Source organism: Salmo salar, chromosome ssa14, assembly GCF_905237065.1.
Source record: "Salmo salar chromosome ssa14, Ssal_v3.1, whole genome shotgun sequence".
Lineage (NCBI taxonomy): Eukaryota > Metazoa > Chordata > Actinopteri > Salmoniformes > Salmonidae > Salmo > Salmo salar.
In genome coordinates this window covers 23,463,075-23,490,539 of record NC_059455.1, presented here as the reverse complement: position 1 = coordinate 23,490,539, position 27,465 = coordinate 23,463,075, and the positions used below count along the sequence as shown (strand labels likewise).

Genomic DNA, 27,465 nt, shown 5'->3' with positions numbered 1-27,465 from the left:
TTTTTGGTGACCTCCACCGTGCGATGTGTATGAATGTGACCAGAATGACAGCTTCTCTGAGCCAGGCAAATTCATTTATCAGGTTCATTATAATGGATATATCCAAAGAAATGGCAATATAATCCTAGGTAAAACAAACAAAAGTGCAGACAGTTTTCTGTCATTTCAGCTGCTTGATGTGATTGTGTGATAGATTTAGTTGGCTGGCTAGCAAAGGAAAAGTATCTAGCCTGCATAGCTACAGTGCATTCGGAAAGTATTCAGACCCCTTACTTTTTTCCACATTTTGTTACGTTACAGCCTTATTCTGAAAACGGATTAAGTCAAATAAAATCTATCTACACACAATACCCCATAATGACAAAGCGATAACATATCATTTTTAATGCATAAAAAAAGATTTAAAAAATACCTTATTTACATACGTTTTCAGACCCTTTGCTATGAGGCTGGAAATTGAGCTCAGGTCCATCCTGTTTCCATTGATCATCCTTGAGATGTTTCTACAACTTGATTGGAGTCCACCTGTGGTAAATTCAATGGATTGGTCATGATTTGAAAAGGCACACACCTGTCTGTCTATATAAGGTTCCACAGTTGACAGTGCATGTCAGAGCATAAACTAAGCCATGAGGTGGAAGGAATTGTCCCTAGAGCTCCGAGACAGGATTGTGTCGAGGCACAGACGTGGGGAAGGGTACCGATACATTTCTGCAGCATTGAAGGTACCCAAGAACACAGTGGCTTCCATCATTCTTAAAAGGAAGAAGTTTGGAACCACCAAGACTCTTCCAAGAGCCGGCTGCTCAGCCAAACCATCCCTACGGTGAATCAGCCCTTATTCAGGAGTTATTCACACGATAATTCCCGGGATCTCAAGCCTTATTGCTTAGTTAATGGACTAAGTCATTTCTGACTTCAATTGGTTCTGAGAGCGATAAATGCCCCACCCACCAACCCACCCAGCCAAAGTCACACCCTTAGTATGCTACTCATGCAGTTTCCGTAGTGTAGCGGTTATCACGTTCGCCTAACACGCGAAAGGTCCCCGGTTCGAGACCGGGCGGAAACACATTTTAACAAATTAGATAGTACACCTATTCACTTAGGGCTCGATCCCAATTTGGGAATTCATGCTTTTCCTACGCACTTCTCAGTATTTGCTATTCAGACTTACCCTTTTAAGTCGCGTAACGCACTCTGCTGGGGTGGCTAGCTTGGGCGCTCTGAATAAATTCCTGCTACGTGTGGTCTGAGTTCCATAATGATTCAAATAGGCTACATGTCCCAAATTATTGCAATACTTTAGCTTAATATGATTCACTAATGCTAGCAACCCTCAGGAACAATTCACAAGGATGTGACAGATTAAAGAAAGGTCAACGGAATGAAAGTATGCCAAAATAAATGTATGTGGCTGTTACTGACAGTGGCTCCCGATAGTGGCTAATATTTAACATGATACAAATTGTCAAATAAAACTGGGGAAAGCCCCACAGTGGAGGTGTCATAATACCCATAAAACCTAGCGGTCAAACAGGGAAATGGTTCCAACCATTTTTCCACCATTCATTTTTCCCATATGGGATTTTAGAAACACTTAAAATAATACATTTGTAGTTCTTTATGATAGCCACATTAGCAGTTAATTAGCATTTAATTTTGGGGGGGTAAATACAGGCGAATATTTTTTATAAAAGTCACCTTGTCCGAGAGAGAATTACACGGTTACCATGCCAGGGTAAGCCAACAAGAAACACAGGCCTTTTTTAACTGTTTTTAAAATCCCCTGTGGGGAATATGAATGGTGGAAAAACGATTGGAACCATTTCCCTGTTCGACCGCTAGTTCTTATGGGTATTATGACTCCTACTGTGGTACTCTATTTGGGATATTATGGGCGGTAGACTTGTGGGCATTCCTAACATTTTCCATGACTTCCACTCATTTTCTTGTAGTTTCTGTAGTGTAGTGGTTATCACGTTTGCCTCACACGCGAAAGGTCCCCGGTTCGAAACCGGGCGGAAACAAATTTTAACAAAACAGATAGTGATGACAGAAACAGGGTCATAACTGAAAAAAACGAAACAAATACATAAGCCTGCAGAATACATGAATAGACCAGTCTTAGACATGTCTTTCAATAACCAGAGGCAGATAGTGATGAGTGAAAAAAAACTAAACAAATACATAGGCCTACAGAATACATGAATAGACCAGTCTTAGACATTTTAGACATCAATTTATAAACTTCATCTCCCCTGGAAAAATGTGTCTAGACCAATGGTATTCAAACCTTTTCAGCAGGGACACCATTTTTTCCTCCAGAATTTCTGGGGTCCCCATTTTTTTGCAATCATTTCTTGTGATCCCACCCCAAATACAACTTTAAAATCGGTACGTTACATTTTTTTTTACATCAACAAATAACCTTCAATTACCCAATCAAATACTTTTTTTCTAATTAACTTTCTCAAAAACGTTTCTATATTGTCTCGTACAATAATCTGTACTCATAATTTTTTGTTCCTAAATAATGAATATATATATCCCCACTGCAGTCCCCCCGACCCCGACTTTAAATATCACTGGTCTAGACAATATTTCCCAATGCCCCTAGGCTAGCATATGGTTTGAAACAGTTGAGGTTTGTCTAAACCTTGCTGTCTGCCTCTCCAACCTGTGGATCAATGTTGCCGTTTTTTTGGTGACCTCCACCGTGCGATGTGTATGAATGTGACCAGAATGACAGCTTCTCTGAGCCAGGCAAATTCATTTATCAGGTTCATTATAATGGATATATCCAAAGAAATGGCAATATAATCCTAGGTAAAACAAACAAAAGTGCAGACAGTTTTCTGTCATTTCAGCTGCTTGATGTGATTGTGTGATAGATTTAGTTGGCTGGCTAGCAAAGGAAAAGTATCTAGCCTGCATAGCTACAGTGCATTCGGAAAGTATTCAGACCCCTTACTTTTTTCCACATTTTGTTACGTTACAGCCTTATTCTGAAAACGGATTAAGTCAAATAAAATCTATCTACACACAATACCCCATAATGACAAAGCGATAACATATCATTTTTAATGCATAAAAAAAGATTTAAAAAATACCTTATTTACATACGTTTTCAGACCCTTTGCTATGAGGCTGGAAATTGAGCTCAGGTCCATCCTGTTTCCATTGATCATCCTTGAGATGTTTCTACAACTTGATTGGAGTCCACCTGTGGTAAATTCAATGGATTGGTCATGATTTGAAAAGGCACACACCTGTCTGTCTATATAAGGTTCCACAGTTGACAGTGCATGTCAGAGCATAAACTAAGCCATGAGGTGGAAGGAATTGTCCCTAGAGCTCCGAGACAGGATTGTGTCGAGGCACAGACGTGGGGAAGGGTACCGATACATTTCTGCAGCATTGAAGGTACCCAAGAACACAGTGGCTTCCATCATTCTTAAAAGGAAGAAGTTTGGAACCACCAAGACTCTTCCAAGAGCCGGCTGCTCAGCCAAACCATCCCTACGGTGAATCAGCCCTTATTCAGGAGTTATTCACGCGATAATTCCCGGGATCTCAAGCCTTATTGCTTAGTTAATGGACTAAGTCATTTCTGACTTCAATTGGTTCTGAGAGCGATAAATGCCCCACCCACCAACCCACCCAGCCAAAGTCACACCCTTAGTATGCTACTCATGCAGTTTCCGTAGTGTAGCGGTTATCACGTTCGCCTAACACGCGAAAGGTCCCCGGTTCGAGACCGGGCGGAAACACATTTTAACAAATTAGATAGTACACCTATTCACTTAGGGCTCGATCCCAATTTAGGAATTCATGCTTTTCCTACGCACTTCTCAGTATTTGCTATTCAGACTTACCCTTTTAAGTCGCGTAACGCACTCTGCTGGGGTGGCTAGCTTGGGCGCTCTGAATAAATTCCTGCTACGTGTGGTCTGAGTTCCATAATGATTCAAATAGGCTACATGTCCCAAATTATTGCAATACTTTAGCTTAATATGATTCACTAATGCTAGCAACCCTCAGGAACAATTCACAAGGATGTGACAGATTAAAGAAAGGTCAACGGAATGAAAGTATGCCAAAATAAATGTATGTGGCTGTTACTGACAGTGGCTCCCGATAGTGGCTAATATTTAACATGATACAAATTGTCAAATAAAACTGGGGAAAGCCCCACAGTGGAGGTGTCATAATACCCATAAAACCTAGCGGTCAAACAGGGAAATGGTTCCAACCATTTTTCCACCATTCATTTTTCCCATATGGGATTTTAGAAACACTTAAAATAATACATTTGTAGTTCTTTATGATAGCCACATTAGCAGTTAATTAGCATTTAATTTTGGGGGGGTAAATACAGGCGAACCGGGGACCTTTCGCGTGTGAGGCGAACATGATAACCACTACACTACAGAAACTACAAGAAAACAAGTGGAAGTCATGGAAAATGTTAGGAATGCCCACAAGTCTACCGCCCATAATATCCCAAATAGAGTACCACAGTAGGAGTCATAATACCCATAAGAACTAGCGGTCGAACAGGGAAATGGTTCCAATCGTTTTTCCACCATTCATATTCCCCACAGGGGATTTTAAAAACAGTTAAAAAAGGCCTGTGTTTCTTGTTGGCTTACCCTGGCATGGTAACCGTGTAATTCTCTCTCGGACAAGGTGACTTTTATAAAAAATATTCGCCTGTATTTACCCCCCCAAAATTAAATGCTAATTAACTGCTAATGTGGCTATCATAAAGAACTACAAATGTATTATTTTAAGTGTTTCTAAAATCCCATATGGGAAAAATGAATGGTGGAAAAATGGTTGGAACCATTTCCCTGTTTGACCGCTAGGTTTTATGGGTATTATGACACCTCCACTGTGGGGCTTTCCCCAGTTTTATTTGACAATTTGTATCATGTTAAATATTAGCCACTATCGGGAGCCACTGTCAGTAACAGCCACATACATTTATTTTGGCATACTTTCATTCCGTTGACCTTTCTTTAATCTGTCACATCCTTGTGAATTGTTCCTGAGGATTGCTAGCATTAGTGAATCATATTAAGCTAAAGTATTGCAATAATTTGGGACATGTAGCCTATTTGAATCATTATGGAACTCAGACCACACGTAGCAGGAATTTATTCAGAGTGCCCAAGCTAGCCACCCCAGCAGAGTGCGTTACCCGACTTAAAAGGGTAAGTCTGAATAGCAAATACTGAGAAGTGCGTAGGAAAAGCATGAATTCCTAAATTGGGATCGAGCCCTAAGTGAATAGGTGTACTATCTAATTTGTTAAAATGTGTTTCCGCCCGGTCTCGAACCGGGGACCTTTCGCGTGTTAGGCGAACGTGATAACCGCTACACTACGGAAACTGCATGAGTAGCATACAAAGTGTGTCACTTTGGCTGGGTGGGTGGGTGGGTGGGGCATTTATCGCTCTCAGAACCAATTGAAGTCAGAAATGACTTAGTCCATTAACTAAGCAATAAGGCTTGAGATCCCGGGAATTATCGTGTGAATAACTCCTGAATAAGGGCTGATTCACCGTAGGGATGGGTTGGCTGAGCAGCCGGCTCTTGGAAGAGTCTTGGTGGTTCCAAACTTCTTCCTTTTAAGAATGATGGAAGCCACTGTGTTCTTGGGTACCTTCAATGCTGCAGAAATGTATCGGTACCCTTCCCCACGTCTGTGCCTCGACACAATCCTGTCTCGGAGCTCTAGGGACAATTCCTTCCACCTCATGGCTTAGTTTATGCTCTGACATGCACTGTCAACTGTGGAACCTTATATAGACAGACAGGTGTGTGCCTTTTCAAATCATGACCAATCCATTGAATTTACCACAGGTGGACTCCAATCAAGTTGTAGAAACATCTCAAGGATGATCAATGGAAACAGGATGGACCTGAGCTCAATTTCCAGACTCATAGCAAAGGGTCTGAAAACGTATGTAAATAAGGTATTTTTTAAATCTTTTTTTATGAATTAAAAATGATATGTTATCGCTTTGTCATTATGGGGTATTGTGTGTAGATAGATTTTATTTGACTTAATCCGTTTTCAGAATAAGGCTGTAACGTAACAAAATGTGGAAAAAAGTAAGGGGTCTGAATACTTTCCGAATGCACTGTAGCTATGCAGGCTAGATACTTTTCAGACCCCTTAATTTTTTCCACATTTTGTTACATTACAGCCTTATTCTAAAATTGATTAAATTATTTTTTCCCTCATCATTCTAAACACAATACCCAATACCCCCATAATGACATTATTGTAAATGTATTAAAAATAAACAGAAATCCCTTATTTACCTAAGTATTCAGACCCTTTGCTATGAGATTCGAAATTGAGCTCAGGTGCATCCTGTTTTCATTGATCATCCTTGAGATGCTTCTACAACTGGATTGAAGTTCACCTGTGTTACATTCAATTGATTGGACATGATTTGGAAAGGCAAACATCTGTCTATATAAGGTCCCACAGTTCACAGAGCATGTCAGAGCAAAAACCAAGCCATGAGGTCGAAGGAATTGTCCATAGAGCTCTGAGACAGGATTGTGTCGAGGCACAGGTCTGGACAAGAGTACCAAAACATTTTATGCAGCTTTGAAGGTCCCCAAGAACACAGTGACCTCCATCATTCTTAAATGGATGAAGTTTGGAACCACCAAGACCAGAGCTGGCCGCCCGGCAAAAATGAGCAATCGGGGGAGAAGGGCCTTGGCCAGGGAGGTGACCAAGAACCCGATGGTCACTCTGAATGAGTTCCAGAGTTCCTCTGTGGAGATGGGAGAACCTTCCAGAAGGACAACCATCTCTGCAGCACTCCACCAATCAGGTCTTTATGGTAAAGTGGGCAGACGGAAGCCACTCCTCAGTAAAAGGCACATGACAGCCCACTTGGAGTTTGCCAAAAGACACCTAAACGACTCAGACCTTGAGAAACAGGATTCTCTGGTCTGATGAAACCAAGATTGAACTCTTTGGCCTGAATGCCAAGAGTCACGTCTGGAGGAAACCTGGCACCATCTCTACGATGAAGCATGGTGGTGGCAGCATCATGCTGTGGGGATGTCAGGATTGAGAGAAAGATGAATGGAGCAAAGTACAGAGAGATCCTTGATGGAAACCTGCTCCAGAGCACTCAGGACCTCAGACTGGGGTGAAGGTTCACCTTCCGACAGGACAATGACCCTAAGCACACAGCCAAGACAACACAGGAGTGGCTTTGGGATAAGTCTCTGAATGTCCTTGAGTGGCCCTGCCAGAGCCCTGACTTGAACCCGATTGAACATCTCTGGAGAGACCTGAAAATAGCTGTGCAGCGACGCTCCCCATCCAACCTGACAGAGCTTGAGAGGATCTGCAGAGAAGAATGGGAGAAACTCCCCAAATACAGGTGAGCCAAGGTTTTAGCATCATACCCAAGAAGACTCAAGGCCGTAATCACTGCCAAAAGTGCTTCAATAAAGTACTGAGTAAAGGATCTGAATTCTTGTGTGATATTTCAGTTTTTTATATTTAATACATTTGCAAAAATGTCTAAAGCTGTTTTTGCTTTGTAATTATGGGGTACTGTGTACAGATTGATGAGGAAAAATAACAATTTAATCAGTTTTTTAATAAGGCTGTAACATAACCAAATGTGGAAAAAGGTAAGGGGTCTGAATACATTCTGAATGCTCTGTACATTGGAAATTCTCTGAGTAGCTTGTCCCTCTACGTTAGCACTGATATTTTGACGCTGCCAATTCAAAATAAAACATAGCTATTACATTTGTCTTGCCTGCAATATGAGGGCATGACTGTTTCACGGACTCTGTTTCCTCCTCTCAAGACCGCCCAAAGAAATTAGATGACCCAAAACAGAATAAGGTCAATGACAAATGGCTTTTTTATGTGTCTTCCTATTATTTCAGCAAAAAGCTTTGTGTGTCAAGCGTTGGGATAAGTCATGTTTGTTGGAGCTTGCCTTTGCAATATTTGTAAATATGTGTGTGCGTGCGTGTCTGTGTTGGTATCTCTAGTCTGAATACCAACTGAGTGAGAATAGGATTTGGAAACGGCACATCCAGAAGGGCAGTAAGTTGCGAAAGTGACATGTTTGGTCAGCAGTAGTAATTTAGCCCACACTGGAGCCCCTTGTTTGGCTTGTCAATAGAGGCAGCGTGCTCTGAATAGGAAAGCGTCCCAAAGGCAGCTCATTTCAAACATGGGAGCATTCTGTGCCACTTTAAGGCTTGTTTTAGTTTTATTTCTATTAGATTGTAATGTTGTGTAATAGGGACATTTTCTATCTTATTGCTGATAAAACAGTAGCTTTAACAGTAGCTTCAAGAAGTATAAGAATATCCTTGGCAAAAAAATGCTTGCAGATTTGATGTGCTAGAGAACTCAACTCAAATGCTTGAAATGGGTGAGATCTACTCTCTGATAGGAGCGTAGTAGGAAATAAAAACTGCAAGTTTAGATTTGAAATGGAACTCCCAATGCTACGCCCCCTTCCCTCTCTCGTGTTCTCTCTCTTTCTCTCTCCTTTCTCACTCTCTGGCAGGACTGTGGCCTACCCCTGCTCCATAGCAACTGGGCTTTTCTCAGGCTGCCGGGCCACCTCATTGATGGGCTGTGCACAGCCAGACGACCCTTTCTAAATTCTTGCATGCCTTAGTCGGAAGTTGTCCTGTCCCAATGGCCTCCCTCACCCTGCCCCTCGCCACTACCATATTCAGTGTCATTAGTGTGAGGAGTGTGGTGGTGAGTTCTGAGGAAGGTCCCCGTCTCCCTGTCTCGTTTGGGGGTTAGCCTATATATTCTTAGCAGCAGGGTTGTGTGCGATGGGCAAGGTATGACCTGGGTATGATTGACGCCCAGTAGGGAGGTGCCAGGAAAAGGTTAACCGGTTGACCCCCATCATCTGTCCTGGGAGATCTGTCTGTCACTGTGGAGTCTGGAGATTGAACTATCACGCTCTTGCTCTCTTCCCAAGGGACTATGCCATTGGATCTGACTTTTTAATGACAAATCCTTATGTGGGAATGTTAGTTTCAATGATTTGAATTTACACTCCAGCAGTAGTTGTAAAGGGGGAAAAAATTAAAACATTTAACAGATCCGGGCAATTACAGAGCATGGCATCTGTGATGTTTAATTGGACATAATAGGGCAATTAGGAAAACAAGTTCCCCAACATGTCAACTGGCTTTTATAGTAATCTTGTCTCTTTTCATGGTCGTAGTCACCCTCTCCACAACACTCTCCTTTCAACTATTGATAAGCGGCAGGCAAAATAGCGCAGTGCAAAATCCTCATTAAATCTGACCTATTCTGTGGTGTACAGGCTCTCTGGTGGCTGACTAATAGGAGTTGGCTGCGGACCCTGTGGAGTTTCTAATGACCTACAGTGTCAGAATCCCCCACCGCCAGGCTTGTGGCTGCCTGAGCCTCATATGGAAGCCCAGAGGAGCTCTGCATGGGTGTAATTTATTCCGCTATCCTACACACTTGCTCGTCTGCAGACGTTTACTACGAAAGAGCATGCAGAAAGTGTGCTGTCGCCTAGCTAAGCAATTTCATTCCTCCTCATGGAATAAGAAATTATTAGCCCACTTTTCATGTATATTTCTGGAATTGTAGAAATGCTGAAGAACATACGCACATCCAGGTACTCTTTTGCAGATGCTGGAGTTGTAGGGGATAAAAACGCTGCACACTGCTGTTCATGCTCCCAGGTGATGTTATTGATACAACGTTTCGACCTTTAGGTTTCCATCAGCCATCATATTTCTGGAATTTATTAGCAAGCATGAAAATGTATCTGATTTAGCCTTCATCTCTGGTCAGTTATTTTTTTCTACACGTTGTTTTATAGCATTTAATTTGTGTATATAAAAAACATTAAATGATTTCCACTACCTTGATTTCTAGCGTAACTTGCCCCTTTATGTTGTTCAATTCAAAAGCAACTTCTCTGCTAATTAAATTTCAAATGTCCTAAATTCTATTTAGCAAATAGTAGCCTAATTGTTGGAATATTTGTTTTGCTCTTTAAAATAGCAATAGTGCACAACTACTTTTCTTTTCTTTTTTTTTTTTAACTGATGTCTGTACGTACTCATTTCCTCCAATGACGGTATGGTAATTTGCCTTTATGGGACTGCATAATAATGTAAAGTCATGTTCCAACGCTGATTGATAAATCAATACTTTCTGTCTGCATTCTACAGCTCATCACATTAACTCATGGAGTCTATCCACGGAAGTGGTTGCCTCCATTGTCCGCCACTATCAAACGTCCATTAGGCTCCATGCCAGGTGTCAGTCAACTTTTGACCCCACTGACTGGATACTCTGAGGACTTGGCCATAAGAGGAGTTTTAAAAGCCCTCTTTTGTGACATATTTTGGAATTTTGTTTATCTCTTTCCATAAATTGCGATGCAATTATGGTTCTCTCAATGCTGTCACAAATTGGTTGACCATATATTGTCAAGAGTGCAAATAATACGTTTGGACCTCTGAAGAAAAAAAAGAGTAAAGAGCATAATTTGAAAAGGGGGGGATACCCTGCAGGCAGTGAGAAGGGTGTATCCTTGTGCCTTTTGCACTACATACAGGGAGGAATTGGCAATGTCAAGGGACAGGGATTTGAGAGTCAAGTGTTCATGAATGGGAGTGTTGGTGGTCTGGGTGCAGCTGCTTTGAAAAAAAGTGGAAAAAATGTAGAGACAGCAAGGGTAGTGAGTCCAGTGGAAGCGCACGGCTCCTCACTTTTTCTTTAGTCTCTTGAGGAAGGCTTGGCAGGAGCCCTGACTCCAGGCAGCTAAACCAGCAGCTCCCCTCGCTCTGTATTCAGCCAAGGTGCTGGAATGACAATGACCCATTCATTGTGGAGGTAGAGGCAAAGGCTGTGGATCTCGCCTGTCTTTTTGGGAATGGGGGGGGGGGGGATTTTCCTGAACTCGTGAAGTACAACAGAAGGGGGACACTGAGAGGGAGGGCAAGCAAAAGGGAGGGGAGGAAGGGAGGGTGAGTGAGAGAGAGGGCTACTATGCTGCATGATTGAGAGAGGCAGAGAGGAAACAGAACTCCATCAGATGAAATGAGGTGAAAATAATTCAGGCATTAATCAACCCTGGGCAAAAGGAGGCTGTTCTTTTTTTCCCTCTTTCTGCGGAACCGAAAGGAAAGGTGTGAATGAAGAACTCAGGAGTGGAAACGAGAGAACCACTAGGCACTATCAAATAATGTCAGAGTCCAACAGCAATGCAGCCTGTACAGCCGACCAGGTCAGTTTTCTTTTTTCTCTCATTCTTTTCATCTTGTGTGCTATTTGATACACAGATGTGATACATTTGATCTCAAGCAAAATGTTGTCATTTTGTCAGCTCATGGAGAACACTTCCGACAGTTACTAACAGGAAAGAAAATAAATTAAATCAAAGTCATTTTAGATTTTTCAAATTAGAGGGAGAGAGTGAAACCAAACTATCAAAGCAGCAATTGTGTGGAGCTGCCCGGACGACGGTTCAAGGTCCTGAAAGAATTGAATTAATCAAGACGACCTATTGTCTGAACCGCCTTATTTTTCTGCGATCATTCAGGGTGTCTGTGACGACTCAATAGCCCCCATACCACGTGAGAAGGGGGATACAGCTCTTTAAAAACCAGACCACGTGTCGCGGGACTTAAATGTTTTTATAACTAATTGCAGTGGGAAGTTCTGGTGGTGCTGGCAGAGGGGTGTGTGTAGTTTCTAAGGAAGTGGGCAGGGTAACTGTGAAAGAGGGGGAAAAGTGTCCTAAAAAGTGGGGTTGGCTCATATGTTCTTTCTCTCTTCCTTTGCCCCTTTTTAGTGGCCAAGGGACTTGTCAGTTAAACAATTCTACCAAAAGATTTGTTTAAAATAAAATATATAGATATCCGTTATGGCACTTTGTTCCTTGCCGATTTATATGGAGCGCCAAGTCGTGTCACGTCCTTTGGTTGGCCGCTGTCAAGACTGAGCAAGCCTCCTATAGTTCAGTAGCAAATACAAAGAAACGGGCCTTTGAGATCATTGCATATACTTTTAAAGAAACATTTCTATGAAGAGAAAAAATGGCATTGCTTGCGGTAGGTAAAGCTTGAATTTAGCAATATTTTTTTGAGATATACAGTATATTTTGTTTGTACAGTGTATGCCCTTGTTTTGAAGTGTGTGTAAAGTTAATGTGGAGTCTATTTGTTACGGACATGGATCTAAATGAATGTACTATGCCCTTAGTAGTCTAGGGGCACTTTAGGTGTTGACTAGTAGTCATCTAGATTTCTCATCTGTAGAACAGTGCTTCTTTTACAATGCTGTTTCACCACAAAAATGTTTTTGAAAACCAATATTTACTGCTATAACTCTCCAAAGGCTCTGGGCTGTTCGGTATAACGCTTGTCTATTTGAACTAACTTGGCTGTTCTCCATGTATGGTTTTATTTTTCTTCCTGCGTGACCTAGCTAATACTGAACATGACATAGGTTGTTCTAGTGTGTGTCCAAACACTCTGTTTAGACCTTTGAGTTTCCTATGCCATTTGCAGACTTATCTTCGTTCACTTTGTCAGCGCCTCGCCTCCCATCGCCCCCTTTATTAGGATGTACACAGATTTGAGTGAAAGTCTTCTCATCTATGTGTGTTTATTTACACTTCAGATGAAGTGATGGCCCATGGTGCTTGTGACCAAAGGATGCAGTAAATGTTTGTAGAGTTATTTCCTTAAATTATACAATGTCCCTCTGATTCAGTCCTGGTGTGGGACATGCTTTGGAATCTAGGCCTATTTGATATCGTGTGCTTCAGAAAGTTCATGTTTCAGGTAGCATTAACATCAGTGTATACCTGGTGCTGTATGCCATGTATAATTGTCACTATGCTATAGACATATCCCTAAAAGTTGATATAGACCACATACTATTTGATTGGTGAATTGTATAGTAAGCCGTTTGAGGTTAAGGTTTTGTTGAGTGAAGTTATATTGAGAAGGTTAATTGAATAAGGTACAGAAGTTGTTGGATGTGAACTTGTCGCTTTGTATAGGACAGCTACCTACCTACCATACAGCCACACAACCCTGACTGACTATCATGTGTCATAAGTTTCTCTCTCCGCACCAAAGCGGAGCTATAGCTACTAGATACTTTTATGGTATAGGCTACTGCTAAAACCGCTTCATCTTTTTCAATTTGTTGTTCTCTAAATACATTTTCTGTTTGAAGTCAAGCCCCATTTCCTTGTTCATAAAGGAGCCTGTCTAGCCTACATGAGTTCTCTGCGGTAGTCCGACCCCACTGTAGGAATACAGTTGTCTAAGGTCATCTGCGATTGTAAAGCATGCTTGAGTAATAATTGAATTAATAAGAGCTTCAGAAGATGTGCTAATTGCATGGTAGGGTAGTGTAGTCACCTCTGACTTAGTCTGACATCCTTTAACAATGAGGAAGAATAGAAGATAGTTTGGCTTCATGTGGTGGTGATATTGTTTGAAATCTGCTTGACATTTTTTCTGGTGTCTGGAGCCATGATAGATTGTAGTTTGGGAATTGGCTAGCTTGCAAGATTTCTTTATTGATTTTGATGTAAAGATTTGACCACAAATTGTTGTTTAATCCTTATATATTTCTGTTTTATTTACTAAATTGTAGTGGGGTGATTTTGTGCCTCAAAATGAAGTAAGTGCCTAGATTTAGCCTAGATATCGCTGACACGGAAGTCCTTTTATTTTGTCCAAACAGTTTTTAATCGGACAAGAAAATATTGCAGTTGAAAACTTGGCTTGGAATGATTGACCCAAATGATTTCACTATACATTAACAGATTTTTTAGATCATGACAGACTGTCAGAACGTTAATGAGGGCTGTTTAATGAGAGTTAAAAAGTAACAATTATTTCCCAATGGAGGTTTTGGAGCAGATTACTACTGTTCTTAAGTCTGGGTATGAGAGTTATATTATTGTAGTGCATATTTCACTTCAATACCCTGTGGAGAAGTTTGGTTGCAATCTTAGACTAATTCTGCAATACTGTAATAAGATTAACTCCTGTGAAAATATCCCTCATGTTCTTTCACCAACGGTTTACAAAAGAGGAGGATTAATTGCTTCTTATTATAGTGGATAAATGGACTCTGAAATGATGGGATTGATTTAAAATACCAACAGTATGCTACTATTTAGGCCTAGTTTCTGTAAACATGTAATTGTGTTTTTATTAAGCAATGGGTGTTAAATTAGTTAAATCAGTAATTTTCAGTTCCCAATGTATAGTTGAAGTACCATAGTTAGGTACCATAGTTAGGTACCACTGATGCTCCCCGATATTCACTCCATCCGACTCCAATCCAACATTAATTTCCCCTTTTTTTCTGGCCTATTTTGAGCGCTCCCATCTGGGATCAGGTGGTGGTAAGAGGGCCAGTATAGGGAGCGGAAGTCAGTGGTGGGAGTGTTTACGTGCAGGGGGAGAGAGAGCGGGCGCAGGCAGCAGAAGAGCGAGTGCACAGACGTATGTGTGCTCAGGGCCTCTTGCTCTCCCTGTGCTGTGGGCTCTGTCTCTATCCATGCTGTGCTCATGGACCCACAGCTGGCGGAGGGGAGAGGCAGCTAGCCCCACACTGCAATGCAACACAGCCTAGTTGGCTGGCTATGCTCACACTGCTGTATAGAAACAATCAAATCATTTACTGCTAGTGAGATCAGTATGAAGAACTAGCGGACATCGTCCCAAAAAGGCACCTTATTCCCTTTATAGGGCGCCATTTGGGATGCAATACATCGTGTTCCATCTGGTTTAGCAGACATACTGCAGATAATAAACGCAGATAGGACTGCCCAATGTGAACTTCCTTTGATGTAAGAAATACAATATAAGATGTAATTGGTTTAGGCCATTTTCAAACATAACTTCCTTTACTGAAATGGCCTATGTGGTGTGGATTTGGCAGCTGTACAACAATAGCAGCGATTGATTTGTCTGGTAGTTGGTGTTAAATCACACAGCTGAGCCCAGACATGTAGGCCTAGATCTTGAGATGTTTATCCTGAATTATTCTCACTGACTTCTCACGTTTCGCCAATGATGTTAACCACCCATAAATCATCATAATGTGTGCCAAACCCCAGTCCATACCATACCACATATCTATATCTATATATATTACACTACCGTTCAAAAGTTTGGGGTCACTTTGAAATGTCCTTGTTTTTGAAAGAAAAGCACGTTTTTTTTGTCCATTAAAATAACATCAACTTGATCAGAAATACAGTGTAGACATTGTTAATGTTGTAAATGACTATTGTAGCTGGAAACGGCTGATTCTTTTTATGGAATATCTACATAGGCGTACAGAGGCCCATTATCAGCAAACATCACTCCTGTGTTCCAATGGCACATTGTGTTAGCTAATCTAAGTTTATCATTTTAAAAGGCTAATTGATCATTAGAATACCTTTTTGCAGATATGTTAGCACATCTGAAAACTATTGTTCTGATTAAAGAAGCAATACAACTGGCCTTCTTTAGACTAGTATATGTATGTATGTATATATATATTATACACACACACAGTGCATTCGGAAAGTATTCAGACCCCTTGACTTTTTCCACATTTTGTTACGTTCAGCCTTATTCTAAAATGTATTAAATAGCTTTTTTTCCCCCTCATCAATCTACACTCAATACCGCATAATGACAAAGCAAAAACAGGTTTCTGAAATGTTTAGCAAATTTATTAAAAAATCAAGTATTCAGAGTCAGACCCATTACTCAGTACTTTGTTGAAGGACCTTTGGCAGCCTTGAGTCTTCTTGGGTATGACGCTACAAGCTTGGCACACCTGTATTTGGGGAGTTTCTCCCATTCCTCTCTGTAGATCTTCTCAAACTCTGTCAGGTTGGATGGGGAGCGTCGGTGCACAGCTATTTTCAGGTCACTCCAGAGATGTTCAATCGGATTCAAGTCCGGGCTCTGACTGGGCCACTCAAGGACATTCAGAGACTTTTCCCAAAGCCACTGCGTTGTCTTGGCTGTGTGCTTAGGGTCATGGTCCTGTTGGAAGGTGAATCTTCACCCCAGTCTGAGGTCCAGAGCGCTCTGGATCAGGTTTTCATCAACTATCTCTCTGTTCTTTCCTCCATTCATCTTTCCATTCATCTCCATTCCTGGTTTGAGAATGTCAATTGCAAGCACCCTCAAAACTTGAGACATCTGTGGCATTGTGTTGTGTGACAAAATTGCATATTTTAGATTGGTGCATCTGGGTGATGATAATGCTGTTTAACCATCTTCTTGATATGGCACACCTGTCAGGTGGATGGATTATCTTGGCAAAGGAGAAATGTTCACTAAAAGGGCTGTAAACAAATTTGTGCACAGAATTTGAGAGAAATACCCATTCCTCCTGACAGAGCTGGTGTAACTGAGTCAGGATCGTTGGCCTCCTTGCTCACACACGCTTTTTCAGTTCTGCCAACAAATGTTCTATCGGATTGAGGTCAGCGCTTTGTGATGGCCACTCTAATACCTTGACTTTGTTGTTCTTAAGCCATTTTGCCACAACATTGGAAGTATGCTTGGGGTCATTGTCCATTTGGAAGACCCATTTGAGACCAAGCTTTAGCTTCCTGACTGATGTCTTGAGATGTTGCTTCAATATATCCACCTAAATTTCCTTCCTCACAATGCCATCTATTTTGTGAAGTCCACCAGCCCCGCCTGCAGCAAGCACCCCCACAACATGATGCTGCCACCCCCGTGCTTCACGGTTGGGATGGTGTTCTTCGGCTTTGCAAGCCTCCCCCTTTTTCCTCCAAATATAACGATGGTCATTATGGCCAAACAGTTCTATTTTTGTTTCATCCGACCAGAGGACATTTCTGAGGACATTTCTCCAAAAAGTACGATATTTGTCCCCATGTGCAGTTGCAAACCATAGTCTAGCTTTTTTATGACGGTTTTGGAGCAGTGGCTTCTTCCTTGCTGAGCGGCCTTTCTGGTTATGTCGATATAGGACTCATTTTACTGTGGATATAGATACTTTTGTACCTGTTTCCACTAGCATCTTCACAAGGTCCTTTGCTGTTGTTCTGGGATTGATTTGCACTTTTCGCACCAAAGTATGTTCATCTCTAAGAGACAGAACGCGTCTCTTTCCTGAGCGGTATGATGGCTGCGTGGTCCCATGGTGTTTATACTTGCGTACTATTGTTTGTACAGATGAACGTGGTACCTTCAGGCATTTGGAAATTGCTCCCAAGGATGATCCAGACTTGTGGAGGTCTACAATTGATTTTCTGAGGTCTTGGCTGATTTCTTTTGATTTTCCCATGATGTCAAGCAAAGAGGCACTGAGTTTGAAGTTAGGCCTTGAAGTACATCCACAGGTACACCTCCAATTGACTTTAAAGGAATGACATCATTTTCTGGAATTTTCCAAGCTGTTTAAAGGCACAGTCGACTTAGTGTATGTAAACTTCTGATCCACTGGAATTGTGATAGTGAATTATAAGTGAAATAATCTGTCTGTAAACAAAAATTACTTGTCATGCACAAAGTAGATGTCCTAAACGACTTGCCAAAACTATAGTTCGTTAACAAGGTATCTGTGGAGTGGTTGAAAAACAAGTTTTATTGACTCCAACCTAAGTGTATGTAAACTTTCGACTTCAACTGTATACACCTGTTCTGAAAGGCCCCAGAGTCTGTAACACCACTAAGCAAGGGGCACCACCAAGCAAGCGGGACCATAAAGACCAAGGAGCTCTCCAAACAGGTCAGGGACAAAGTTATGGAGAAGTACAAATTAGGTTTGGGTTATAAAAGAATATAAAGATAAAAATAAGCAAACACATTTGGTGTTCGCCAAAAGGTGTGTGGGAGACTCCCCAAACATATGGAAGAAGGTACTCTGGTTAGATGAGACTAAAATTGATATTTTTGGCCATCAAGGAAAACGCTATTTCTGGCGCAAACCCAATACCTCTCATCACCCCAAGAACACCATCCCCACAGTGAAGCATGGGGGTGGCAGCATCATGCTGTGGGGATGTTTTTCATCGGCAGGGACTGGGAAACTGGTCAGAATTTAAGGAATGATGGATGCCGCTAAATACAGGGAAATTCTTGAGGGAAGCCTGTTTCAGTCTTCCAGAGATTTGCGACTAGGATAGAGGTTCACCTTCCAGCAGGACAATGACCCTAAGCATACTGCTAAAGCAACACTCGAGTTGTTTAAGGGGAAACATTTAAATGTCTTGGAATGGCCTAGTCAAAGCCCAGACCTCAATCCAATTGAGGATCTGTGGTATGACTTAACGATTGCTGTACACCAGCGGAACCCATCCGACTTGAAGAAGCTGGAGCAGTTTTGCCTTGAAGAATGGGCAAAAATTCCAGTGGCTAGGTGTGCCAAGCTTACAGAGACATACACCAACAGACTTGCCGCTGTAATTGCTGCAAAATGTGGCTCTACAAAGTATTCACTTTGGGGGGTTGAATAGTTAGGCACGCTCAAGTTTTCAATTTTGTCTTATTTCTTGTTTGTTTCAAAAGAAAAAATATTTTGCATCTTCAAAGTGGTAGGCATGTTGTGTAAATGAAATGATACAACCCCCCCAAAAATCAATTTTAATTCCAGGTTGTAAGAAAACAAAATAGGAAAAATGCCAAGGGGGGTGAATACTTTCGCAAGGCACTGTATATGTTGTATTCTAGTCATGGCTCATCATGTATAACTAATTGTGTTCTTTTTCTGGATTATGTGTATGTTTTTTATTACTGCACGGTTGTAGCTAGAAACACAATTTCGCTGCACCTGCGATAAAACCTGCAAATCTGTATATACGACCAATAAACTTTGATGTGATTTTACTTCTTCTGTATATGTGGCTGGCAGGGGGTCTGCCCTTAAAGGGATTAATCACACTTTACTCTGAGTTTACCACTGAGGACCGTTGTCAAAACGTAGGTCTTTATTTCAGATTAGACCGTCCAGAACGTATTCACATGTTTGGTGCAGTCATTAAAGAGAAAGGTTTAATATGTTCAACAACAGTGTGTGTGAACGTGTGTTTCCTCAGGCTTTGGACCTTTTTGAAGCATTGTGTACATCCCAAATGGCACCCTATTCCCTATGTAGTGCACTTCATTGGATCAGGGCCCATAGGCAATAGGGTACCATTTGGGACATACTTTGGCAGGTAAAGTTCTGTGTGAATGGCCTAGGGACTTAGTAGCATATACAGGACAGTCTCAAGACTCCTCTACCACAGCTCAGTGTCTTGATCTACAGTGCAGTGTTGTTCATGACCTGACAGACCATGCCCTGAAGACAGGGAGCACAGCTTGGAAGAAGCAAATTAGTCCACAGATTTGGGACTGTTACGGACTGTCCTCAAAACCTGCTTTTTGAGTTGAATGCTCATATCTCTCAACTAAACATCTTTACAACAGATTGTGCTACACATCAGGCATGCAGTTGGCTGAAGATATTTTCGAAAAGTAATTGGTGCAGATCTTGATAGACCCATGTAGTAATAATACCCACCATAAAATCCCAGGCATGTCACTTAAAAGTTCTCAATAAGTCAACATAATTAGCCTAGTTGATTTTTTTTGTTGTACATTATTGTCTATTGGGTACTGGCTGGACAAAACCACAAATAATATCTTTGGTTTGCTTTTAAAATTATGAACTGACCTCCCCTGCTCCCAGCTCTGTGTGCTTAACCAGACCTCAGCCATGTGTGTGATGATGGGAGGCTGTCAGGACCGTATGCTAACAGACTTCGAAGATGTTTATGTCCTAATAATACCATCTGACAGTATTGCATGACTTTGTCTTCTCTTGTTTGAGGAGAGACAAAACTGGGTCAATTTATGTAATCCTGAAATTCTTGAGTACTATTATAATGATGAATACTCTTTTAAAGGTCTATTAAATTGTATCATCCTTGAATTGAATTGGTAAAGTTAGCCTTTTAAGTCTTGTCAGGGATTAAAGTAAATGTAGTCTGCATTGTCTGATGCCTACTGTACATTGTCAGTGTTCTGGAACAGCATGGGATGTCTTTTTTAAAGTGTACTGTAGCTCAAAACTATACAGTCCAATGAAGACTAAAGAATGATGCTCATTCATGGTTGAGCAGTAAGGCCAGTTACATGTAGCTAACTTCTTTGCCAACTGGGATGGGGTTCAGAGGTATTGCTGGGTGAATTGTCAGAGTTCATGATATATTTGATGTTTTTGTCAGGAAGAGATAGAGATGGATTTGGGGATAAGAGAGGATATGGTTGAGGGGATGAGGTGTGTGTGTGTGTGTGTGTGTGTGTGTGTGTGTGTGTGTGTGTGTGTGTGTTTGTCTATCTGTGTATGCTTAAGTGATTCTGCGAGTGTGTGCGGTTGGTTTTCTGTGTGTGTGATTGGGGGATCGAGGGTCAGGTGAACAGCTTGCGTTGGCCAATGGCTCCGCGGGCTAGTCTCCCGCATCACTTAACAGCCATGCACAGTGCACACTAATTGAATGATCTAGTTAAGCGAACCGCGTGGCTGAAGCTAGACCTGGTTGTCTGCACAAATCAGCGCTGGCAGTTGTTTCTGTATGAGCGTCAATAGCTTTCAGCCATGCAATCCTTTTGTTTTATCTGCAAAAATCCACCCAGTTATTGGATTTGAACATGATCCTATTAATATTAACTTATGATGTGATTATTATGAGCATGAAGGTGGTAATGGAACCTGGGTCTCAATAGCCTACAGAGACTGGCAGTAGGAGACTAGTGGTAACTTAACTACTAACATTGTCAACTAGCAAGGCAATTCCTCTTTTGCCGTTGATCTTGCATTTTTATGTAAATTCCTGTGTTTTTCCCAACGCATTTAGCCTAAACATACAAATAATTACATTTATATTGGTTTTGCTATGCCATTATGGGTTTCACCCTGTATTAAAAGGGCAGTATACATGCCAAGCCATTCAAAATTATTTAGGAAAACCAATCAAGGATGTACATTTTTGTTCAACTTCAAATATTGTTCTGCTTCTAAGTACGCATAATTATTGTTGCATAAGGCAACACACAGGATGTGTTACTCACTGGCTGTTTTGCACAGCTCTTGGTTTCTGACTTGGAAACCACTCCTACTGCCCCCCCAGACACTCCCTACAGTAAGTATCAGTCAGATCCTCAAGTTGCTCAGTGAAGTGGCTGTTGCATCAGCGCTGGGAAAGGGGTATGTGACCAACATTTACAATGGAAATCTCAAAGGTAAGGCGATTTCAGTGTTTTGAGGATGTACTTGGCGGCCTTAAAAATTCAGACTAAAGGTAGATTTTGTATTTGTCTACCCTTTCAATATTTTGGGCCTACAATTGTTGCAGTTTTTTATCTGATTAGGAAGTGGGAAACAGTTTGTTTTTGTGATTGGATATTGGATTGAATTGTATATTTGTTTATTATAGGCTAGTTATTTAGATTTGGGATGGCAGACAATTTAGCCTACCTAATATCTCGCATATTGCTTGTTTTTGTTTTCATATTCAATTTGCTTTTGGGGGGAAAATGAATGATCAAATAATTTGATTTTATGTTTTTATATAAAAAATGGATACACAATTCCAAATTCAATATGATCAAGATATGACTTTCAATAAGTTTTAAAGCTCTATCTCAAATATTCTAAACATAGGCCTATTTCAACAGTGGAAACTGGAAATGTATGTTTTGCTGGCCATGATGCATACTATAGGATCATGTCTTCCAGCTAGCTAGCTAGCCAGGGGAACTTGATACGATTGTGACTGTAAGCACTGTTTGAGTGATGTAACCCAGAGATGTAACCTTCTGGGAGGCTATCACAGCCATCCGTCTGCTGTGATTGCGCCTAACTTTCCCGTCTTTCCTGACAACTCACCATTACACTTTATTAATCAACCATGGAAAGTAGGTATTCACACGATGCCCAATGGGATTTGGAGGAATGTGGGCCTCCGCTAGCCGGGTGAGAAGCCACAGTCTCGCTGTCTTTAGTGGAATTACTTTCACCTCACAGACATTTTATAATGCAGCCTTTGAGGACATTGTGGACCCGGGTCTATTTAATTACAGTTGAGTAGAACTGAACCCACCCTTGTTTAATCCCAAGGTGACGTTCGTTGCAGTGGCTTGTGAAAGTATTCACCCCCCTTGGCATTTGTCCTATTTTGTTGCCTTACAACCTGGAATTAAAATTGATTTTTTTTTGGGGGGGGGGGGGGGTTGTATCATTTCATTTACACAACATGCCTACTACTTTGAAAATGCTAAATATTTTTTTATTGTGAAACAAACAAGAAATAAGATGAGAAAAACTGAAAACTTGAGCGTGCATAACTATTCATCCCCCCAAAGTGAATACTTTGTAGAGCCACCGAGTAGAGCCACCAAGTCTCTTGAGGTATGTCACTGCTCCAGCTCCTTCAGGTTGGATGACTTCCGCTGGTATACAGCAACCTTTAAGTCATACCACAGATCCTCAATTGGATTGAGGTCTGGGCTTTGACTAGGCCATTCCAAGACATTGAAATGTTTCCCCTTAAACCATTCAAGTGTTGCTTTAGCAGTATGCTTAGGGTCATTGTCCTGCTGGAAGGTGAACCTCCGTCCCAGTCTCAAATCTCTGGAAGACTGAAACAGGTTTTCCTCAAGAATTTCCCTGTATTTAACGCCATCCATCATTCCTTAAATTCTGACCAGTTTCCCAGTCCCTGCCGATGGAAAAACATCCCCACAGCATGATGCTGCCACCACCATGCTTCACTGTGGGGATGGTGTTCTTGGGGTGATGAGAGGTGTTGGGTTTGCGCCAGAAATAGCACTTTCCTTGATGGCCAAAAATATCAATTTTAGTCTCATCTAACCAGAGTACCTTCTTCCATATGTTTGGGGAGACTCCCACATACCTTTGCAGCTCCTTCAGGGTTATCTTTGGTCTCTTTGTTGCCTCTCTGATTAATGCCCTCCTTGCCTGGTCTGTGAGTTTTGGTGGGTGGCCCTCCCTTGGCAGGTTTGTTGTGGTGCCATATTCTTTAAATTTTTTGATAATGGATTTAAAGGTGCTCCGTGGGATGTTCAAAGTTTCTGATATTTTTTTATAACCCAACCCTGATCTGTACTTCTCCACAACTTTGTCCCTGACCTGTTTTGAGAGCTCCTTGGTCTTCATGGTGCCACTTGCTTGGTGGTACCCCTTGCTTAGTGGTGTTGTAGACTCTGGGGCCTTGGAAAACAGGTGTATATATACTGAGATCATGTGACACTTAGATTGCACACATGTGGACTTTATTTAACTAATTATGTGACTTCTGAAGGTAATTGGTTGCACCAGATCTTATTTAGGGGCTTCATAGCAAAGGGGGTGAATACATATGCACGCACCACTTTTCAGTTTAAATTTTTTGTTAAATTGTTGTTCGTTAACAAGGGTATCTACGTGTGCCACTTTAAATGATTGGTACTGAAATAATTTTTAGCTTACAACGATCAAATCACTCTTGGTTTTGTTTGATTTGAATTTCAATAACAACCTGTTCTTTTGTCAGCTTCAGTTATTTTCAAATGATATTCAAACTCCGATAGAATGGTTGGTGGAAGGAGTGTTAGCCTACTTCGATTCCAATGTTTGATTTGTTGGGAGGGTGTTCTTACAGTGGAAGAGTTTTCGCTTCTGGGCAATAATGCAAGAGTTACACTTTGCATTGAAAAAGTTTAAAACCAACAGCCACATACAGGTTTTGTTTTTAAACTAAAATGCTTGTTAAAATTGGTGGACAGGAGTTTGCCTGGCTACCCATCGCTCCAGCAAAATGCCACGGCCACTAAAATTTCTTCTATACAATGAGTCTGGATTTGCTTCCTCCCCGACGACTTGTCGAATGCAAACACATTCACACCGTTCTGATTAATCCCAGAAACCGATGGGTTGGACCAGAGCTGGCCTACTACACAAATCATGAATCACATAATTTTAATGTCAGCACAAACAACTTCTAGGATGGTAGGTTCAGACTGATGTATGGAGCGATCGATGGAGCAGCGGAATTCAATTCAGGATGAATCGCCAGGGAAAATAAGTAAAATTGTAACTTCAAACCCGAGGATTTTTACGAGCTAAACAACTTTATTTTACCTATTGTTTTACCTGAACAAAGTTGATTTAAATGCACTTTTTGATCACCCTCTGCAAATATATAATTGTTTAGAATTATTTTGTTGGAATCTGACCCTCCCCCTGTTGAGGGTCATGTCAGACCATTGGCTGAGGAGTAGGTGACCTACCTCCTACTGAAGGATCAGATGGCTGTTCTAACCTTTATGTTTGGTTTGAACAGATGTCTTCAGGCCCTTTTAGAAGTGCTGACAGAGCACATTCCCTCCATCGACACTTCTATCACTCCTTTCTTCTTATCTCTATATTTAAGAATGGGGTCAGTGAAATACTGTTGGTTGGTGAGGATTGTCGGAGAGCTGCTATACATGTGTTCTATGGGCTGCTAAGCCTCAATGTCTTGTCTGATGGTTGTCTTAGCATGTGATGGTGACACAGATCATAGGCAAGGCCTATTCTTAAGCCGTTTGATTAACTATTTTACCAGCAGTTTACTATAGCCCACATGCATAGAGACAAGTGCACTGGCCAGGTTAAATGCAACTGTGATAGCATTTTTTGTACTTCTTTTGTGATATATTGTGCTCCTTCTGACTTGTTCTTTCAACACTACTGCATAACTCCAGGGCAGCCAGCAAGTACTGAGCACATAACTTAAAAACTATATTTACAAGACCAGGCCTAAGAGCTGAATAAGAATCCATAAAACAAGATCTACTGTACATAGGCCTACAGACTGATTTGATAGTAATGAGAGGAAAGGGATATCTAGTCAGTTGCACAACTGAATGTATTCACCCGAAATGTGTCTTCTGCATTTAACCCAACCCCTTTCAATCAGAGAGGTGGTGCAGGAGGCTGTCTTAATCAACATCATTGGCGCCCGGGGAGCAGTTGTTGTTGTTGGGTGTTAACTGCCTTACTCAAGGGCAGAACGGAAGATTTTTCACTTTGCCGGCTCGGGGATTCAAACCAGTCCTTTTGGTTACTGCCCCAACGCTCTTAATCGCTAGTCTACTTCCCACCCTGTTCATTCAGGTATGGTCAGGAGTCTACAATTCCCAGTAATAGTGGTGGAACAGGAGGTAACTAGCTGTGTGAATCAGGTGCTGGAGTACATGTGCAGAAGTGTCTTAAGGTCCCCTGACCTGTGTGTACTCAGCTACGATAAGTGAACACGCACAATCTCCCTCCATGTACAGTGCAACGGGAAATTGTGCAGTGCTAAAAAGTCACTTATACATAGTAGTGTAAAACTCTGTTTTGTTTTCGTTCTTTCAATCTCCTCGACAGAATTTATCCTTTGCTGATCTGATCATTGAGTTGTATCCTTATACTGTAGTTTATTGCCTTTCACTCAGTCATTTGGCCCGTCCTTTGCACAGTGCTTTGCACGACAAACAAAGTTCAGGCAAAACGTGTCATGTCTCACTCTCAGGCAAGTAAACAGACACATACTTGGGAATAGTGCTGCTCATCCAGGCTCGGTAGGCTACATAATGGCTTGTGCTGGTTGCATGCCTAGTGAGGCTGCACACAGGAGCTGTCAGTAAATGCCAGGGAGCTTTGGGTGGCCAGAAGGCCTCGTAGGCTGAAACTTCACAATAACAGCAGGCAGTAATGAAGATGTGCAACAGCGCCAGGCAGCTATTAATACCAATATACTGTAGTATTATCAGGAGCTTTGGTTCTCCCTTTTTGTCTTGGTCCATGTCTCTGTCCAAAATTCTGTATTTTCCTTTTGGCAGTTTAGTCTCTACTATACTGTGTGTACTGTAATATTAGCTTCTCTGGGAGTCCTGTCAAGCCCTAGGTTGGGTTTACAATCAAGTGGAGATGGAGAATGTCTATTACCACGACTAGGTCGCAGCTGTCACTGGCCATGCTTTGTTAGGTGTGTGTCACTCCATCAAAGTAGCTGGAATGGTAGGTCTGTACGTGTTTTAGTCAGATGTGGACCAAGACCCAGGCAGGTTTAATAAAATTAATTTGGTTATCTTGTAAATTATCTTTCACCAGAACTAAAATAACCGCATTAAAGCATGACAAGCCAATAAGCCATGTTTGCACCAAATGACCCACATTCAAACGAACCCATTTGAAAGGTAATCAGTTGTCATATTTGAGATCTATCACACGAGTGTACAGTACCAGTCAAAAGTTTGGACACGCCTACTCATTCAAGGGTTTTTCTTTATTTTTTACTATTTTCTACATTGTAGAATAATAGTGAAGAAATCAAAACTATGAAATAACACATATGGAATCATGTAGTAACCAAGAAAGGGTGTGCAAAGCTGCCATCAAGGCAAAGGGTGGCTACTTTGAAGAATCTCAAATATAAAATACTTTGATTTGTTTAACACTTTTTTTGGTTACTACATGATTCTATATTTGTTATTTAATAGTTGTGATGTCTTCACTATTATTCTACAATGTAGAAAATAATGAAAATAAAGAAAAACCCTGGAATGAGTAGGTGTGTCCAAACTTTTGACTGGTACTGTATAGATGCCGTATTTGCCCAAGTCTTGGGAATGGGAATCCTCTTTATATAAACTTTGAGCTCACTCACCCTTTCGCACTTCCTTGCACAATTTCAAAACCTGGCTCTTGCTCTCGTTCCATCTTTCCCCCCTCCTATTTCTCTTTCCCCTTCCTCTCTCTCTTGGGGTGCACCTGTGTGCAGTGCGCTAGAAGAGGGCAGGGTGTTGGGAGTTAAGTTGGGTCCACTGATTTGGAAGGGCCCCTCAGAGAGATGGAGAGAGAAGGGCTATGACCTGACCATGTGTGCATCTTACGTAAGGGCAGATGGGCCCAGCTGGGCGTGCGATGTGGATGGGAAGGGAGGAGATGCGGCTGAGTGTGTGGATCTGCAGTGACTGACCAAGCAGGGTGCTCCAGAGAGTACACACCACGGGCCTAAACACTGGACAGCCAGCATCCAGAGCAACAGACCAAATGGCACCCTATTCCCTATTTGGTGCTCTTCTTTTGACCAAGACCCATATGGTGTAGGGAATAGGGTGACATATGGGATGCAAGTAGCCAAGCCAGAGAGACAGCCTGGAGAGAGTATCGTAACAGATAGTGGAGTGGAGAGCAGTCGGAATAGAGCAAATTATAGGAATAATTTTAATTCCATAGTTTTCCAATAGTTTTCCAATGCATGGAAAAAAGTCCTATCAATGCTTGATTAAAGCAGTAGTTCCCAACCAGGGGTACTAGGACCCCTGGGGGTACTTGGACAATCCACAAGGGGTACTTGAGAG

At 41.5% G+C, this 27,465-nt stretch overlaps 1 protein-coding gene and 4 non-coding genes across 11 annotated transcripts in view; 4 read left to right on the top strand and 1 right to left on the bottom strand.

Moving 5' to 3' along the window:
- Positions 1–27,465, top strand: part of LOC106569088 (sodium- and chloride-dependent glycine transporter 1) — an 87,589-nt gene that overhangs the window by 37,435 nt on the left and 22,689 nt on the right. The window contains exon 1 of one of the 7 annotated variants that reach the window (XM_014140078.2): positions 11,043–11,309. The exons of 4 other annotated variants lie outside the window; for them this stretch is intronic. In XM_014140078.2, coding sequence (XP_013995553.2) covers positions 11,268–11,309 — 42 coding nt within the window. In that variant the 5' untranslated portion in view covers positions 11,043–11,267. Of the gene's footprint in view, positions 1–11,042; positions 11,310–11,832; positions 12,136–21,221; positions 21,316–27,465 lie in introns of those variants that run through there. 2 more of the 7 variants (XM_014140083.2, XM_014140082.2) reach the window with 2 other exon arrangements.
- On the top strand, positions 1,000–1,072 carry trnav-aac (transfer RNA valine (anticodon AAC)). The gene has a single exon. It is a non-coding gene; the product is annotated as a tRNA-Val (tRNA).
- trnav-cac (transfer RNA valine (anticodon CAC)) lies at positions 1,958–2,030 on the top strand. Its single transcript has one exon. It is a non-coding gene; the product is annotated as a tRNA-Val (tRNA).
- On the top strand, positions 3,701–3,773 carry trnav-aac (transfer RNA valine (anticodon AAC)). The gene has a single exon. It is a non-coding gene; the product is annotated as a tRNA-Val (tRNA).
- On the bottom strand, positions 5,325–5,397 carry trnav-aac (transfer RNA valine (anticodon AAC)). Its single transcript has one exon. It is a non-coding gene; the product is annotated as a tRNA-Val (tRNA).